We start from the raw sequence: 17,666 nt of genomic DNA, 5'->3' as shown, positions 1-17,666 counted from the left end.
CTCGATTGATAAGGTATTAATAATCCTTATTTAAGCCAAGCGCTACCAGCCAGCAGGGTACTCAGCTACCCGCTAGCAGCCTGCGACGTATCAGGGATAAGCCTCGCCTCAAGGTCACCTCTCCGGGTGGGAGGGGGAACCAGAAATACAACTCACGGAGAGATTTCCCACCATTCATACTTACGCGTCGCGTTTTCGCGCGCTTGAAAATTTTCACTTTTCATTTAATCGCGAAAAATAGATATTGTCATTTAAAAATCTAAAGCGTGAAATACGTACTTCAGGAGTAATAATCTTTTGATTTAGGCAATAAAAAAATAATAGGAAACCACCCTATTACGCTGATTAAGAAAAATAGATCCATTTAACTTCATATCAACTTGCTGTGAGATGAAGCAGTCAGGGAGTGGAAAACCATTTGGACCAAAAGATTGCAGAAAATAATTGATACACACTGTCCTTCGGGCAGCTTCATAGATGCTCAGATACAGATTACAGAAGACTTTGATATTGACAGGAATTCTTCACTAGCCAGGCAGGTACCCGATGAATATACAAAACATTGTAATTCATAATCTATTTTAATGATTAATTGTTTAAAATCATAATATTGTCTTGTTATCCCGCACATTACAATGCAGCCAAACAGTGTACATTTAGAAAAATTGTGACACAAATCGAGATGCCCCGTGGTAGAACTATAATTATAATGAAGTGTTGTCAACGGTCAACTATATTAGCACTATAACAAAATATTTTATTTTTTAAGGAACAAAAAAATTTAAAAATTTTTAAAGGAACATTCGGTATAAATTGAAAGTGAAATATTCCCAAGTCAAATTTACTTAAAAATTGTAATTTATGGTAATGCAATAAATGCGACCTTTGTCAGCTTCTCAAATATTTATGGTGCAAATTTTTTAGCACTAAATATTTTAGTCCATGATCACAAAAGGATAAAAAAAATGTTTTTAGTACAAATTATACTAATAATGCATTCAATGGTTTACAGTGAACCCAATACATACATTGATGCAACATGTAAAACATTGATGAAATAAAAACTGAAACCCAAACCCTTATTTACTTCGCAGTAATCCTCCTTCGGATGTATATAATATAAGCATATGAGTTATTATGCATGAATGTATTATGCAGGGAGCTATGTATACCGAAGGCACAACTCAGGAAAATTGAAAACCTTATGCACAAGCACAGCAAAAACCCTACATATGACATACATTAAAATAAATTTGAAAATTTCCAAAGCCCTTCATTTCCTTATATTAAATAACCCCTTGTATTCAAATATCAGCTTCCCAACAAAAAACATGGATTTACCGAGAAATCTTAGAAGGGAAGTTGCAGCACTAGGCAAGGTAGTTAACAAGTTTGTTAATATTGAAATACTAAATTATTAGTGTTCATGAAACTTAAAAGAACCACATATAAACCACTCTCAAAATTCATTGGAGTGGCACATTTAAATATTAGCATCAAATGAATCACATAAAAAAGTTAGTGATTACACATTGTAGAACCCAAATTATCTGATCCTAATGAGAATGGCACAGAAGAACCATGCCATGATTACTAATGATATGATGAAACGTCAATGGTAGAAAATACAAGGATTATTAATTTTAAAAATAATCATAATTTATCATTGGATGGTACCCTTTCCAAAGGAGGTGCTATTTTTTGCAAAAGAAAATACACACACTTAAAAAGAGTAATAAAGACTTAAAATTTTCTCACTTGTGTTTCCCTTGGATAACGCAACACTCAGCAAGGATAGCAATTTAATTCCTCGTGCATAACTTATAGTATCACCTTCAATGATAATAGGGGTTCTACTACAAATACTTAACAGCTTCTTATTATCAAAGTGAAAAATAGTATTCAGTTCAGAAAAGAAAATTTTTAATTCAGAAACCCTGAAATCCCACTTTTGTTTACATTTTACCCATAACATGTTTAATGTGACATTAGAACACATTACCAAAAAAACTACATACCTACTTATGGATTAATACTTTGAATTTTGATCAATTACATTCAGCATATATATATGCATTTTGAGGCTTGCAGTATAAGCCATATTTTACAGTTTTTATTTATTTTAAAAATCATTTATCAAGTCAACTATAATTAAGTTAATAGACCTTTGCTTAAAATGTGCCAAATATGGCTTCAAAGGTCAAACTTATTTGAATTTTATTTCAACTTCTAACTTTGCTTTAAAACATAATGATATTGATGGTAGTGGAGCAAAGTAAATAATAGTCAAGTAAGAAAGTGCTCGCCTCGACAATCCATTTGACACTTAAAATTCAAGCAGCACTTTTCGTCCTCCACACTAGGTCGAGACAAATCATGTTTGCGACTTTTCTTAATCCCATCCAACACATCTTTCATTCACAACACAATTAGAATAAAATGACCTTCCTCTTTTGACTTGGTCATGTGTGTTAAAATTATGATGTAAAATTCCATCAACAGATAGTATCCAGCATTACTCCCAAGGAATAATATGCTCTCTTAACGTGCCCTGTTGCAACAAATATTTTTTGTATTTTTCATTTAATGCCTTTCCTCAGTTTATCAACTAATCATTCTGATGAAAACCCTTATAAAGAGAATTTCCTTTTTTTTAGATCGTGTGTGCTAGTTATTTCTCGGAGACTGTTGCTATTCATACTTCCATCTCAACGTGGTTCAACGCATATTTTTAATCTTTCTTCACCAGTGATGCCTGCTTGGCTTGATGGGCCTGGAGTACTGCGACAGCTTCCTCGACCTTAGGGTAAGAATCGTGGAAATACATTTAGGATCAATACAATTTTCTAATTTTCCTGTACAGACATAAGGACATATCTGTAAATAATTTCAACCTACAACAAACTAATAATAGACTGAACCTAAAAAACTACTAAACAAAATGAGAACCAACTTAGCAAAATAAGAGGGTATTAAAATGGTATATTTCATGAAGAGCATGAGAAACACTACTCACCTTAGCTTTCAGGGACTCATGATGCTCCAACATATGCAGAAGCTCTGAATTGTCTATCTCAAGTAACATTCCAGTAATTTTGCCCGCTAGATCCTGGTACATACCCTGAAGATATAAACGAAAACTTAAATTCATTCACTACCCTTCCAAGAACAATGAGTATTGGCTGAAGTCATGATGCATATAAAGCAAGATTTGTAATAATATACAGTGAAACCTCGATATAACGACACCCCACGGTGCACTAACAAACACTCGCTATAGCGAATTGTCACTTTACCGGAGGTGGAGCAAATAATAGCCAATATACCTGTTGCGAACACATATACAGGAACAGGAGTGGTGCGGCGACAGATAAACATCTATCCGATAAACGTAAGCATAAATCCAGACGAAAGGCAATGTTTTTTTGCATCACTAAATTTCCTTACTCAAATAACGACTAACTATTCAAACAATTTATAAGCGCCGCACTGAATAAAAATCACGCAAAGCATTGTTTCGTCAATCATTATATTTATCGAACGACAGTTTACCACATAAATTTGAGACTGAGCACTCCATTAACTTCATTTCTAACAGATCGCTAGCAATTACAGAGGTTAAGGAGTCTTGATGAAAGTCTTCCGGCGGTGAAACCCTCGCTATGGCGAGAGCCAACACCGAAAGGGTCTCGTAAAAACGAATTTTTTAACACTCTTATTATAGGGTCAATTGACGGTGCATCGGCTATCTCTCGTAATAGCGGGGGTGTCGCTATACCCCGTACTCGCTTTAACGAGGTTCCACTGTATATAAATATATATTAAAATGCAAATCTTCAAGGCTAATAGAAATTTCATACGTCTGTATAATCATTTATCAGAAAAATACTGATCTATTGTTAGATTTCTATCAAAATCAGCAGTAATACAAAATTAGTGCATTGCAGCTGAGAATTAGGATCACTTGAGCACTAACCTGAATAAGAGGGAACAAACGCTCTCCTAGCATTTGTTTTTGATCATGATGAGAAGCGGCAGCAAGCATTGTGGCTGTCAGAGGTTCCTGCCCTTGTATGTTAACCGCCTGAAAAATAAATTATATACATTAACAAGAACACATGACTGCAATACCACTACTGACAATCAACTAGTTGCCTGGCTCACAATAAATTAACTCGTACAATTTCACCAACATTTGGATGAACAGCATAACATAAATGGAAAAAAGCTTGGATAAATACCTAAGTATAATTGGTTCAATTTTCTGTTTATGCACTTGTACAAGTCTTTACAAGGTGAATTTTTCGTTCATTATTGTGATGAGGTATTCACACATTAATCGGAGTATGGATATGTATCATGTAACCAGACTTAAACTCCATTACCAAATTATGGTAACTACATTAATATTGCAATTTTTGCATGATTATTCTTGATTTTCATCAGCTATCACTCTTTTCAATCATTAGGCTAGAAACTTGATATCAATATATTATTTCAATTATAAGCTAGGCAATCATTGTGACACAATCGCTGCTAGGAACCCACCTGTTGCACAGGTGGAGGCTGTGCGACTGGCATTGGCTGAGGAGGATTTCGCATATTTGGAGTATACTTTATGCTCGTCGGGCGACCCTGCGCAGAGACTGTTGGTGCACCCATTGGTCTGGGAGTGGGAACATTTGCAGCACCAACTGAAAGGAGAGGAAAGAAAGGGTTATCACATCAAGACATCATGGAACAAAATTCAATGATTATGTAGCACAGTAAAGTTTTAAATAGTATTTATGAAATAGTTCATATCACATCAGCCACAGGTAAGTATCTATTTCACCCCTTTCATGCCTAACAGACATGATTTTGGGGAGAGTTTCAAGCCGGGGAGGTAATATGATGGCAGGAATGGCATCTGACTTTTAGGAGGGTTTCAATTCAATTCAATTCAAGAAATGTTACGAAGAGAGAGAGGGCCAATAAGGACTGTGCGGATGGACAGGGTAGAAATATTCTTTTTAAACGGTGAAGGTCAGTAATTTGATCTAGAGTATAATTGAACTGATGTTAAATTTAGTGCAGTCCAAAAAAAAGTTAAATAATTGGTCTGTACAAAAAGATCATGACTTTTTCAACAGCTAACTAAGACTTACTGATAGGAAAACTAAACTGCATTTAATTCTGGTGCACTGAGAATTTCATGCCATAATTAATAACTTTCATTGCAACAGCAAGTAAAATTGCCTCTCTTAGACTAAAGATTTTCCTGAAACTTACCAGGCCTAGTGCCCAAAGTTTTCCTGTGGCATTATTAAATTATCAACATCTTCCCTAATTCTTACTAACTAGCAGACACCCTGCACTGGAAGGCATAATATGTAGAAAAAAGAACCCTCAACTCATAGGCATTCTTAGACCTCAAGTTTCAAAAGTTATCCACAAATTTCTTAATTTCAGATTAATTCTTCCAAGGATAATTATAGAAAGAAAAGTTGATGCATAGATGCTGTTTATTTTTCACATAAACCCAATAGACCTAACAGATTGATTATCGGCGAGTTCACTTGGTGGAAATCCATTGATAGTAATTGATACAAACAGGTGTAGTAATTTGTAATGTATATGGACTATGTAAATGTAGTAAAATCAGGACAGGTCTTGATAATGATGTGAAAACATAGTAACTGGTTGAGCAAATTAATAAGTGTGGAAAATAACTACAGCTGTTTGTATTATTGCTATCCTCTCGACAGACGTATGTAAAAGCATTGAGAGAAATTTTCATGATTATTAAATTAAAACTGAGTGAAAGTTAAATTATTTTTCCTACCTTACATGCAGAATTACAGTAGAAGCTAATTATTTCAAGATACTCTAACAAAGTTAAGCTAGATACTGGAACCCCAAATAAACTTTCATTAGAAATGATATGAAAGGCACTACAAAATGTGATGTTAGGCTTTCCCAGTCCATTATTAATGCACCAATACATCACATTAGCTAACTCAATGTACTCACAAATGTTAGTAACCATTACTAGCACCTAAGTACTTTAATTTTTGATGATGATACAGGATTCAAGGCATAATACCCTTTCACAAAAATACCAGGATTTTCAAAACATTGAAACTCATAGCTATAAATTGAAATCGCAGCTTTACATTGTTTAACCAAAACTAAAGCATCCTCATTACCTCCTGCCTGCTGTCCGGTGATTGGTCTGGCTGACAGGGCACCACGCACAGAGCCTGGCTGAGCTGTTGGAGCACGAGGGGCAGATCGATATGGTCCTTGGACTCCTGGGAAACCTGAGAAAATTAAAGATCACAACATCATTAAATGGAGCCATGCGGGTGACTTAAAACGTACCAATAACTTTCTGATTGGTTCAAAAAAATGTTCTGGTCTCATACCTGAAGCAACCTGAGCAGATGGACGAACTTGTGGCTGAGCAGGCCAGCGAGGAGTTGCTCTGATTTGAGCAATCTGAGCAGGGTTGTAGAAACGTTGTGGCTGCGGCAGAGTTGGCACGAAGTATCCACTGTTCGGCTGGAATATTTGCTGTAAAGAAAGCAAAAATGATTAACATGCATGCATATTTGTATTATAAAAGCTCATGTGATTACACAAAAATAGTAATAAGAATAAAATTTTTCAGGTTACTGTAAGACAACACGACTTATTGAGAGCATGAGAACCACCCCAATGTTATCTGCTTTATTTACGAGGATATTTTTTCCCCTGAATTCCAAATAATAAAGTAACAGTGACGTCATCACTTGATAATAAGTGACTACAGAAAAAAGAGCACCATTTATATGGTGTTAACAATGAATGAATGATATGTACAGATAATGAAATTTTTGCTTTTTTAATCATTCTCTGCATCTACTTGTAATTAACTTGTTGATAGGAAACTGGAGTCATGTTCTGGTTTATTTAGCCAGTGCTGCACAAATTCTGACTGGATAATTATAATGTCCAGTTAGATTAGCCCATAAAAAAGCTAAATAAATTCAAGGCCATCAATAATTTTCAATAAAATGACATGTGCAGGGTGGATTGCGTGGAATTCTACCTTGAAAGTAGGCTGAGATGTAAAAGTGTGCAACCTCTTCAGTGTGATTGATTTCACCAAAAGTATAGAATATTTGTTTAAGCACTAGTAATGTAACAAAACTACTTCTGGAAAATCTCATGTTGAAAACTTGAGCCCCAACAGTATTAGGATTCTGTCAAACAAATTAAAAAATCTAAGCTTCAAAAACTGATAGAAGATTGTAATCAGGGGAATAGTATTACCAACCTGACCCATCTGCTGCATCCGCATATTAGCCATTCTCTGCATATACTGCGAGGCCAAATGAGCTTTGCGATCTTCCTTACGCTGAGCCAAGGCCACATACAAAGGTTTAGAACCTACAATGCGGCCATTCATCTCTGTAACAGCCTTTGTAGCTTCCTCTGGTGAGGAAAAGCAAACAAAACCAAATCCCTTGCTTCGGCCCTCTTCCAGCATAACCTGATAAGTAAGAAGATAAAAATAATGAAATCTCACCAATAAAAGAATAATTTCAACAGCATCATATGCAGTTGAGGCATAATTTAACTAGCATTATTAAATCTTGTAACCTATTACACTTTCACAATCAGAAACTTCCGAAAGCCTGAGAAGAATTTCTTCAAATCTTATACACAATTAACTCACCTTTGCACTAGTTATGGTGCCAAATGGAGAGAATTCTTTTCTCAGACGTTCATCATCAATTGTGTCATCCAGATTCTTTACATACAGATTCACACCTTGATAACGGTTCAAGCGCTCTATCTTCAACTGCTCAAATCTCCTCTTCAGCTCCTGTTGGCGCTCAGCCTTCTTTTGAGCACGGCCAACATACAGCAACTAAAATGTCAGAGGTAGAGCAACATATGGTCAATTTGCTAGGACACTGACATCATAGAATCCATTCGGCCACAACCATGGGTAAGATTTTGCCACACGTGCTTATATCATACAGAATTCCTCTGGGATCTAGACGAAATTTTTCAAGGCAATGAAATACGATTACAGTTAATTCCACATAATGCATCTCAAAAAACTTTGCTATTTACATTGCCTTGGCTAGGACAACTAGTGACATTCCAGCTTCCTTCAACACATACGGACAAATTGTAGGTTCAACAGGTGGTTCACCTTTCCAGACAACTATTTTTGATTATCTGGAGAAGTAAAAGGACAAACTATTGTATGAAAACTACATTATTAATTATCAAAATCTTAGTAAATGACATGTATTCATCCTTCACTGAGACAGTAATATAAACTAATACTTGGAACGTTGTAATCAGCAATGCTCCGCTAGGTCTTTATCTAGTGCATGCTCTCCAAGTGCTGCTTCACCTTTCCTTCACGTTTCTCAGGAAAAATTGGTAGTGAGTGAGAAAAAACTAAAGCATAATAGCTCCCAATTTAAATTAAATTTTTCTTCAACCAGAGAATGCCTAGTAATTAAACACACATAAAATAGAGGTCTACTGTAGTACGTCCAAGTGCCATAGTAACACAATAGAGGAATTTTTTGAGAAGGTTGGCAGTCGCAAAAATCTTACAGCATACAGCCAAGTACTTTGTGCTTACAGCACCCATGCTATACGTCACATTGCATTACCAGCATGATGATGGAGGATATTGCCTGGAGGGATAGAGCCAAAATTACTGAGGATGTTCGGGAACACAAACAGGCCCAAGGAAAAGATCTGTTTCAGCAAATTTACTCCTTGTCACAATTACAATGACATCTAATGACACGGAAACATCATCTGTAACTATTTAGTGCACCCCATTTTAGGGATGGGAATTTTACCACAACAGGGCTGTTGAAGCCTGAAAGGTCTCCAAACGAATGACAAAAAATGATTCCTCTCATTTCCTTACAAATTGAATCCCTACACTGGGAAAATATTCTGGTAACTTGTTTTCACAAGCACTTATTGTTCACCTAGTTGCTATGGGTAAGATGGAAGATGAAGTTTTATTCTCTACCAAACCAACTGCTTATGTACTGCATTAGCTTACGAGCAGTTAAACATGAATCGCTCAATTTTAACAATGCATTGCCAGGGAAATTATGAATTGTAGTATCGCATCATATGGTATTACTTTTAAAACCATTACTATTTTAAGGTAAAACAATTCTTTTCATGCATCACAGCCTTACTTACACCATTGAAGACCATAAATTGGTCATAATCAAATCCATTTCATTGGCAACAAATATCATTTTTAAATGAAATTATTATCCACAAGTTTGCATTAGTTACATAAAAAGATTTAAAGAGGATCATCAACAGCCACAATCATGAACTTCTATATAATAAAAAACAGAAATAACAAACCTTTCCATTTAAATCTTTTCCATTCATTTCATCCACTGCCTTTTCAGCTGCTTCTGGTTCTTCAAAAGCAACAAAGCCAAAACCTTTAGATTTTCCATCATCTGCTGTCATAACCTGCAACGGGAAAGAATTTTCCATTATTATCATTCTTTTCGAGAAGCACCAGGATAAAAAACATCAAAATTAAATTTCACACCAAGAAACTAATGAATACATCACATCACATGTATAATGTGATGAAAAATGATGCGATGATACTACAAATGCAGCAATAGTTAACTTGGGTAGTAACATTTAAGAGACAAAACCTATCATAATGCCCAGACAATCTATTATATTACTCAAAATGCAGAAAGCTAAATTTTCAGAAATCTTTCAGCAGGAATAGAAATCATTTAAAAAAGGAATACAATTGAGTTAGAGACCCACCTTGTGACTTGTAATTCTTCCATATTTCTCAAACATCTCCCTCAGCCTTTCATCATCCAAATCATCAGCGAAGTTCTTGATATACACGTTGGTAAAGCGCTTAGCCTTCTCGCCCAGCTCCTTCTCTCTCTCCTTGCGTGGGATGAATTTACCAACATAAACCTACACATAAAGATTAAAAAGAAAAAAATATATATAAAAGAAGAAAAACAAAATATTAATAAGCACATGAAAAAAGCTTACCACTAAAATGGTGCCAACCCACATTTACTTGTTTCAACTTATCATTTGCGAGCATTCAACATAGTAATTGGTGGTAAAATTTCTACAATTGAATATCAACATTGGCCAGAGACCATTAATTTACATGCTAAAGAAACAATTGATTTTCTTAAATTTAACCTTAGATTAATCCTCAACTCTCCTTTGATCAGACACTGACTAATGTATTTATAAGGGTGCAGCAAGTAACAATGGGCACTAGGGTGTCCATGATATTTTCTAATTTATAAGTTTTAAGCACTCGCGCTTCCAATTTTGTTAAAATGCCTTTAAAATATGGTTATGCAAAATTTTAATGGGATAAGATAATTTCCTGTGCCAAATCAAACACAAAGTTGAGCAAAAATCATGCCCCGAGTTACCACACTGAACCATGCTTATGCCTCCTGACATAGGATATATTCAAGTTGTTTTTAGATTTGAAGCTCTTAGCCATTTCATGTGCCTAAGTGGGTAATAATAAACTCTACTAAAACATTTAAGAATTTTCCTCAGTAGACTTAGCCAAAAATTTTCTTCACGTGGTAGCTAGGGTGGTATGTGGGAGACCCATTTTGATATTTTGCTGTCAATTCACGAAACTCTGAAATCTGTTCAGTTGATTTAGGGCCTTTGCACACTAAGCCACAATGGTGGTGCCACCACGAAAGTCATTGACCTAAACGTACAACAGCACATGGGGCCACTTTGGTGGCTTGGTCGAGCTCCTGGAAGCGTGGCCAAAATTGCGGTGGCCAGATCCCCAGACTTTGCTTGCCACCACGGACGCACCACCAGCCGAAAAGCATTGAATCATATTGCACTGCACACTAGCGCTACTCTGTGGCGACACCAGTAGGTTTGTTTTGTTTTTCTTCAGTGTAACTTGTGATCATGGCAAGGCTTGACGTGGAACGTTTTAGTATCTTAGAAGTGCAAACCATGCAAGCATTGAGGGACATGAATTGCGAAGTGTACTCGGACAGAGACGTTAAGCGTAAAAACGGGTGTATCCAGTATTTTCTCGTTTTTTTCCCTTTTATTCCGCAAGTAAAAAACATAAAAGAAACCCCACAAGCTTCTTCCACATCCATCACGATAAATAGGAAACAGTAAACTGAGCAAGCACGGTGACTGATGAAGTGGCTCACCACTCAAGGTTACTCGCCACCAAACGCGCTTCTTGGCCCTTCCATGGTGGCCTTGTGTGCCAACTCCCTAAATCAGCTAATTTTGTCCACATAGCACAAAGTTAAAGTTATTGCTGCCTATTGGTAGGCACAATCAAATTTAACGAGAGTGAAAAATAGAGTGCCAGAGAACGATACCCCTGAGCTAATGGTCTCTTCACCATATATTTACTAAGGGTAGTCGCCACATGGGGGAAAATATAGAAAGGGTAGGGGGAGGTAAAAACTATGCCCTATAAACCCCAAGGATTATACATTTTAGAGAAGAGAGGGCACGGTCAGAGAGCTATTAAAAAAAATGCCAGGAGCTGCTTAGATGATAGAATCTCTTTTTATTCTGGGGAGAAAAAAACTTGCCATCAAAACATATTTGTAATTTGATTTGTGAGATTTTATATTTTCATAATAAAAACCACATCACAGGAATCAATAGAGCTCAGTCTGCAGAAAATAACTGACATTCAGTTTGGCTGCAAAAAACTCTTGAGATAGACCTTAAATAGCACGAGAAAAAAATTCTAAGCAGCACCAGAAAAAGGCTTTTCAACAAATGTCAGAGAAAGGAAGATTCTTTGACAAATTTTAGGTGATATTGAAAAAATGTCCTCAAGTCGATATAAAACACAATGACATGCCTCTTCTAAATGTTGCGATGGAAGTTGAAAAATCCATTTCTAGTGATGACCTAAGCATATGGAATAGTAGCTAAATGACTCAAAAATAAATAGTTTATACAGTCCATAGCTTATAAAACCTTATTGCCAAAACAAGGAGTTGATTACAAGCATTAATGGTAAACTTGGTAAGCATTTAAGAATAAAATGAACAAGCGAATAAAAGTTGCAGGGCCCTAAAATAATTAGCTAAATATGATGGGCAGCATGATTATAAAAAGGATAGCTCTTCCATGGTCTGCCAAGATAACTTTAGGAAATTATTAGATACATGACTGTGATATTCCCTGCTAATTAAATTAAGTTGAATAAACTGATTTCAGCAGACGTAGAGATGTACGCGTAGGAAAGTTGTGAAACCTTTCAAACATGAATGCCATGATTACTATCAAAGAGTCAGAATGATAATGCAGTACATATGGCACTCAGCTGATGTGCTGTAAGTCTATCACCCTTTTTTTATTACTAATGTCTAAAATTTCAAAGGCAGTTTTGAACTGTGTCATATTTGGACAAAAATAATCTAAAATTGACCTTATCTTTGAAAATTCCCTTGAAAATACAATTTTTTACTTCAAACGATTCTTCAATCCTTATCATTTTATTTACAAATTAATACCCATTTTCATTTCTTGGTTAGAAAAATTTAGACATTGCCCATACAATACAGGCGGTCCTCGACTTTCGTACACTCGACTTTCGTACAATTCGCACTTTCGTACGTTCAAAATTGACACCTTTTACTCGACTTTCGTACGCTAAATTCGGACTTTCGGACGTTGGTCTGTAATTTTTTTAAATTCCCGCGATGTTTATTGCGCATCCCAACATTCAATTGTTTCAAATGTCAGTATCGGCAGTATATACGAACAATACGAACGTATATAATGAAGGGAATTGTTGGTAATTGACTCTAATCTAGGTGATTTATTTGGGAGAGAGACTGCCTGCTATAGGCTCCTTTATCAAGAGAAGAAGAAAGCCTTCATTGAAGATATTTTTCAAAAGAAGTTGACTAGACATCATCTAATAGCTTTCAATAAAACTAGTAAGACCTTTCTAATTGTGTTTTTTCGCTTGAGTGCTGTTTAATTCATGTAAACCTTCAGCAACGATATTGCACGAAATATCACCCGAATTCCGTTTGTCTTTTGTCTTTTTTGAATAACATGCGGAATATACGCGATCACGAATGTCACCTGCCAAATATCGAATTTTGGTGTAAAAATTAAAAGGTATCCAGAGTGCGGGTTCAACAAATACATTTTGTTATGCTTCTTGATATGTCCTTTTATTTATAGTGGACGTAATAAGTGGAATGTCAACTTAGACGCCAAGAGGAAGTTTCACTCGATAGCCAACGGAGTTCTTGTTTTTTAAACTTTTATTTGCACTTTCTGCCTATTTTCGAAAGAAATTAGATGATTTGAGGAGTTTTATTGACGTATTATTAAAATTAAGTCAATTGAAATGAATTCCGTGAAAAAAAAGTTTTAGTACGTATATTCTGCTCTTTTGGAACGTAACCCCTGATTAGTATGGAAGTCAATGGTTCGACTTTCGTACATTCAACTTTCGTACAAGTTTTCGGGAACGCATTGTGTACAAAAGTCGGGGACCGCCTGTAATGCTTCTTCTCAGTCAACTGTACACAAACTCAAAGAGCAGATGAGAGATGAATTTTCTCACCTATAAATGGACAAATGTTTAATAATACGGATATCCTTCGATATTTCTGCCTGGTAAACAGGCATTAATGCAGCAATATGTACATAAGTGACTAAGGCTAAAAGCTTTGAATTACTAAGTGGAAGAAGATGAAAGATGTTTTTTTTTCTTTTGCCACAGTACGAACTTAACATTTCTTAGAGCTGAAGTCAGAGCCATGGAAAAGTAACTACATATTTGACACAATGAAAAATTTAATACAAAAATTATGAGCTATCAATAACACATCACTTTTGCAATAAAAAACATCAGTTAAACCTACTCCCATATAAATCGTCCATTTCACATTAAATCATTAATATCTGACTTCAACCCAGACTTCGGCCAAAAGTACCCATTAACTCCCTACTTCTCATCGAGACCCCCAGTTCAACTCTTTCCATTTTGCAAGCATAAACAAGGTTCACTTAAGATAAAATTTCAAAATGAGCTCATACAACCACGAGGAAAAATAAAGGGGGTAAGAGCAAGAATTTTAGCAATATTTTCGCCCAAATAAGGACAACCTAATGGATACCCAAATTCATTACAGAATTTTGAATTTAAAAGTGACATAATTCAAACTTTCACTTCTTGACTACTTCTTTAAAAAATCGATTTACATTTTAACTTTTCAATTACAAAATAGAAAAACTACCTGCTCTACATGATTGCTTGTAAATGTCAGGTGATTCTGAGTGCAGTACATCTACCCACTTAATGCACAAGTAAAAAATATTCTGATGAAATCGAACCTGAATTCTGATGAGAAATGTGTTGAAAAATTATGAAATATAAACACACTATGAAACTCTTTGATATTTGGCAGAATGAGAAGGAAATGAGATTGCTTACTGCAGCATCTTGTTAAAATAGGCAGGCTGAAATATAAGGTATTTATTAGTTTGTGGCACTGTTTCACAGTAGCCTCAATAACACCACTTCATCATTAGGACATGGAATGTTTCAATAAAAGAATTTCATTAATCCTATGAGAGGCAAGAAGAGACTCGTCCAACACATTCTCAAGGTTTAATTTCACTTCATACAAGTCATCATTTTATTATTTACATCAATATCAACATGCGCCACTTGCCCAATGAAAATATCACTACCACCAAAATTTCACATTCACAAGGAGACATTGCAAGAATGACTTTCACATTTCTAAACGTTCACTTATCCTGACACTATGGAGGGAAATCTACACACTGTAACATACATAAAATATTTTACATAAATACAATCATTATTTCCAATGAAGCCCAAAATATACTATGTGCGGCCCTAAATTTCTAACTCTTTCCAACAGAGGCCTTGATACATGACATATTTCAAGCTGGCTCATGTACATTAGTGTGAATAGTTTTGAAAAAACAGAACATGCGCGAATGGATCAACAAAATTAAAAGAGATTCTATTTTATGTTCACATTTAGAGAACATACATGCATGGCAAGAGTGATTACAGCAAACATTTTCATTCAATCACTATTAATGCATCACGTGACCAAGCCTTTCTTCCTTTCCCCTTGTTATCCTTTTTACAGAGTTTTCTATGCATTCACACCAATCATTATTTTAAATGAAGCCATGTTTCTTTCAAATAAAAATTTCAAGGTCAAAACAAACCACGTCCTTAACTACAACGATGACGCACTAAAATGGAAATGTCAGAACAAGGCTGAACAATATGACTCCCACTTTCTAAATTTCTTTCGCCTGACAAAGAAATGACAAGAAACTCAAAAACAGAAATCAAAAGCTTATGACACCAAACATAAGTATTTACAGAATAGATTGGTAAAAATATTATTCATACAGAACAGGGCCACGAATGCAAACATTGACCGGTCTACAGCTAACGAAATAATAACCAAGTTAGAATAAGGCGCACAGCGAATAATAATGTGAAGTCAAGGGGAAATAATAACAGATGGTGCCTATAAAGTTCTAAAGGAGTCCTCCGAAAAAGGTTGATACACTACCATAACTATTCATTACCTGTTGCATAATATTGAACAGACGGCTTCCTAATTTCAACTTTACCAACATGAATAACTGCCAACAGAGCAGCCATGAGGAGATTTTCAATTTCGATAAATATAAATTCGAATATCAATCATTCCTAAGTATGGAAAAACATTTTAAGATAAACAACCGGCAAATCTTCTAAGTATGCTATACAACGGACCCAGCTGACAGTTAAAATGTGAATCGGACGAGAACTGAAAAAAAATACTTTACGAAGACAACGAAATCAGAAAAAAAGTAATAGTGGGAACAAGACAGCTCAACGATAAAATGTCTAAGGGCACGACTGGCTAAACACGAGAAATGCAATAACTTCCATCCTAGCAGTAGTCTGCCAAATGACATCCGCAGTCAAGAAAAATAAACACTATGACAAATACGCTTATTTACATCCAGAATGAGATTATAATCCTCAAATTCACGGTTTATTAACAATATTCCTAATGAGAAATAGGGAGATGGGTGTGGTTCTCCGCCTTTACTGTACTCCACTCAACTGGTTAATCGATAAAGCCAACCACCATGTTAAGTTCCCACACCATATGAATATCATGCAAATAAAAACACATGCAAAACTTATGTCAGATAATAAACCTAAAGAGAAGGCGATCCAGTAAACGCAATTCCACGAATCCCCACTCAAGAGGACATCACTACGCCACGTGAATGACATGGGTAACAATTTTTCTAAGAGCCGTACCAGCGCTGTGAATAAATTAGTGTAAGTGAACTCACAGTCAGTAATCATTTCCTTACCTTCTTGCCGTTCAACAACATCCCGTTCACTTTGTCAATAGACTTGTTTGCTGCTTCCTCCGTTTCGAAGTGGACAAACCCATAACCTTTGGAACCTCCAGTTTCATCAGTAGCAACCTAATGTAAAGTTAAATAAGTAAGAAATCCAAAGAATAACTTCAAATATTACCGCAACGTACCGAGTTCATTACCTTACAACTTAATATGTTACCAAAGGCGGAGAATGTGTCGTACATGGCTTTGTTGTCAATACTTTTATCTAAATTTTTTATGAATACATTTCCCACACCAGACTTTCGAAGAGACGGATCTCTCTGCGACCACATGATTCTTATAGGCCGATCTTTTATTAAGTCAAAATTCATTGTGTCAAGGGCTCTTTCCGCTGCGGAAAAACAAAAATATCAACACATGTCAAATCCAGAAAAAAACATTAGAACACAAATGAACAAAGGCGTTATTAATGCATACCATCTGCAGGTTGCTGAAAATTGACGTAGGCGTAACCCAGCGACCTACGTGTTATCATGTCCCTACATACTCTTATTGAAAGTACTGGGCCAGCTGTCGAAAATTTCTCAAACAATAAGGCCTCAGTTACTTCCGGATGCAAATCACCAACATATAAAGAAGCCATTCTATCTTGACAGTCCTATAACAGTAGCATGAATTGTAAATACAATAATTGATAGGACAGTGGTGTAAACACAAACTTAATAATAATAATTAACCCATACTGCTTACTCAAAAGTATCTTGGAGTAGACCACGTTGAACGTTAGCAAAACACACACGCAGATGGATTACAAGCAACTTGTTACCGATTTTCTAACTTTTACGATTTTTTTGGATTTTAAACTTTTCTAATTTTTTTTGTTTTTTTGTAGAGTTATATCACGAAGTGAATTTAGATTGTGTGACCTAATTACTAGACACACAACCTCACGTGAATTAACCCTAACCTTTCTGAGGAAGAGGCGGAGAAAGTAGGCCGCATGTTGTATATATAGTTAAACAATCACCTTCATCCGCGCACGAGAACTAGTACGCAACATTCTGTACAAAGATCATTGTTATTCAAAACTCTCGATCAAAATTCATCCTTTATTAATTAAAAATAATTTTTTTGGATTTCTTTATTACAACATTAATCCATCCAAACCAATTTTATGCTTTTGTCAATTTTTGTGGGAAATTCGTCGAACATGGTCACAACGTGATCCGAAG

General features: G+C 35.6%; 1 protein-coding gene across 1 annotated transcript; it reads right to left on the bottom strand.

Annotated features, from left to right (window-relative positions):
* Nucleotides 1-1,901: 1,901 nt before the first annotated feature.
* On the bottom strand, nucleotides 1,902-17,431 carry LOC124154025 (polyadenylate-binding protein 4-like). Its single transcript, XM_046527507.1, has 14 exons — nucleotides 17,185-17,431; nucleotides 16,912-17,092; nucleotides 16,632-16,825; nucleotides 16,441-16,557; nucleotides 9,820-9,981; nucleotides 9,391-9,504; nucleotides 7,703-7,897; nucleotides 7,301-7,516; nucleotides 6,408-6,555; nucleotides 6,189-6,302; nucleotides 4,549-4,694; nucleotides 3,977-4,084; nucleotides 3,017-3,121; nucleotides 1,902-2,800 (listed from the first exon to the last, which is right to left on the bottom strand). Exons 2-14 carry the CDS (start codon nucleotides 17,075-17,077, stop codon nucleotides 2,732-2,734), a joined length of 1,854 nt encoding a protein of 617 aa, XP_046383463.1. The 5' UTR covers nucleotides 17,078-17,092; nucleotides 17,185-17,431; the 3' UTR covers nucleotides 1,902-2,731.
* Nucleotides 17,432-17,666: the final 235 nt, after the last annotated feature.

The sequence above is a fragment of the Ischnura elegans genome, chromosome 2, assembly GCF_921293095.1.
Source record: "Ischnura elegans chromosome 2, ioIscEleg1.1, whole genome shotgun sequence".
NCBI classification, from domain to species: domain Eukaryota; kingdom Metazoa; phylum Arthropoda; class Insecta; order Odonata; family Coenagrionidae; genus Ischnura; species Ischnura elegans.
This window is presented reverse-complemented; position numbering and strand designations above follow the sequence as displayed.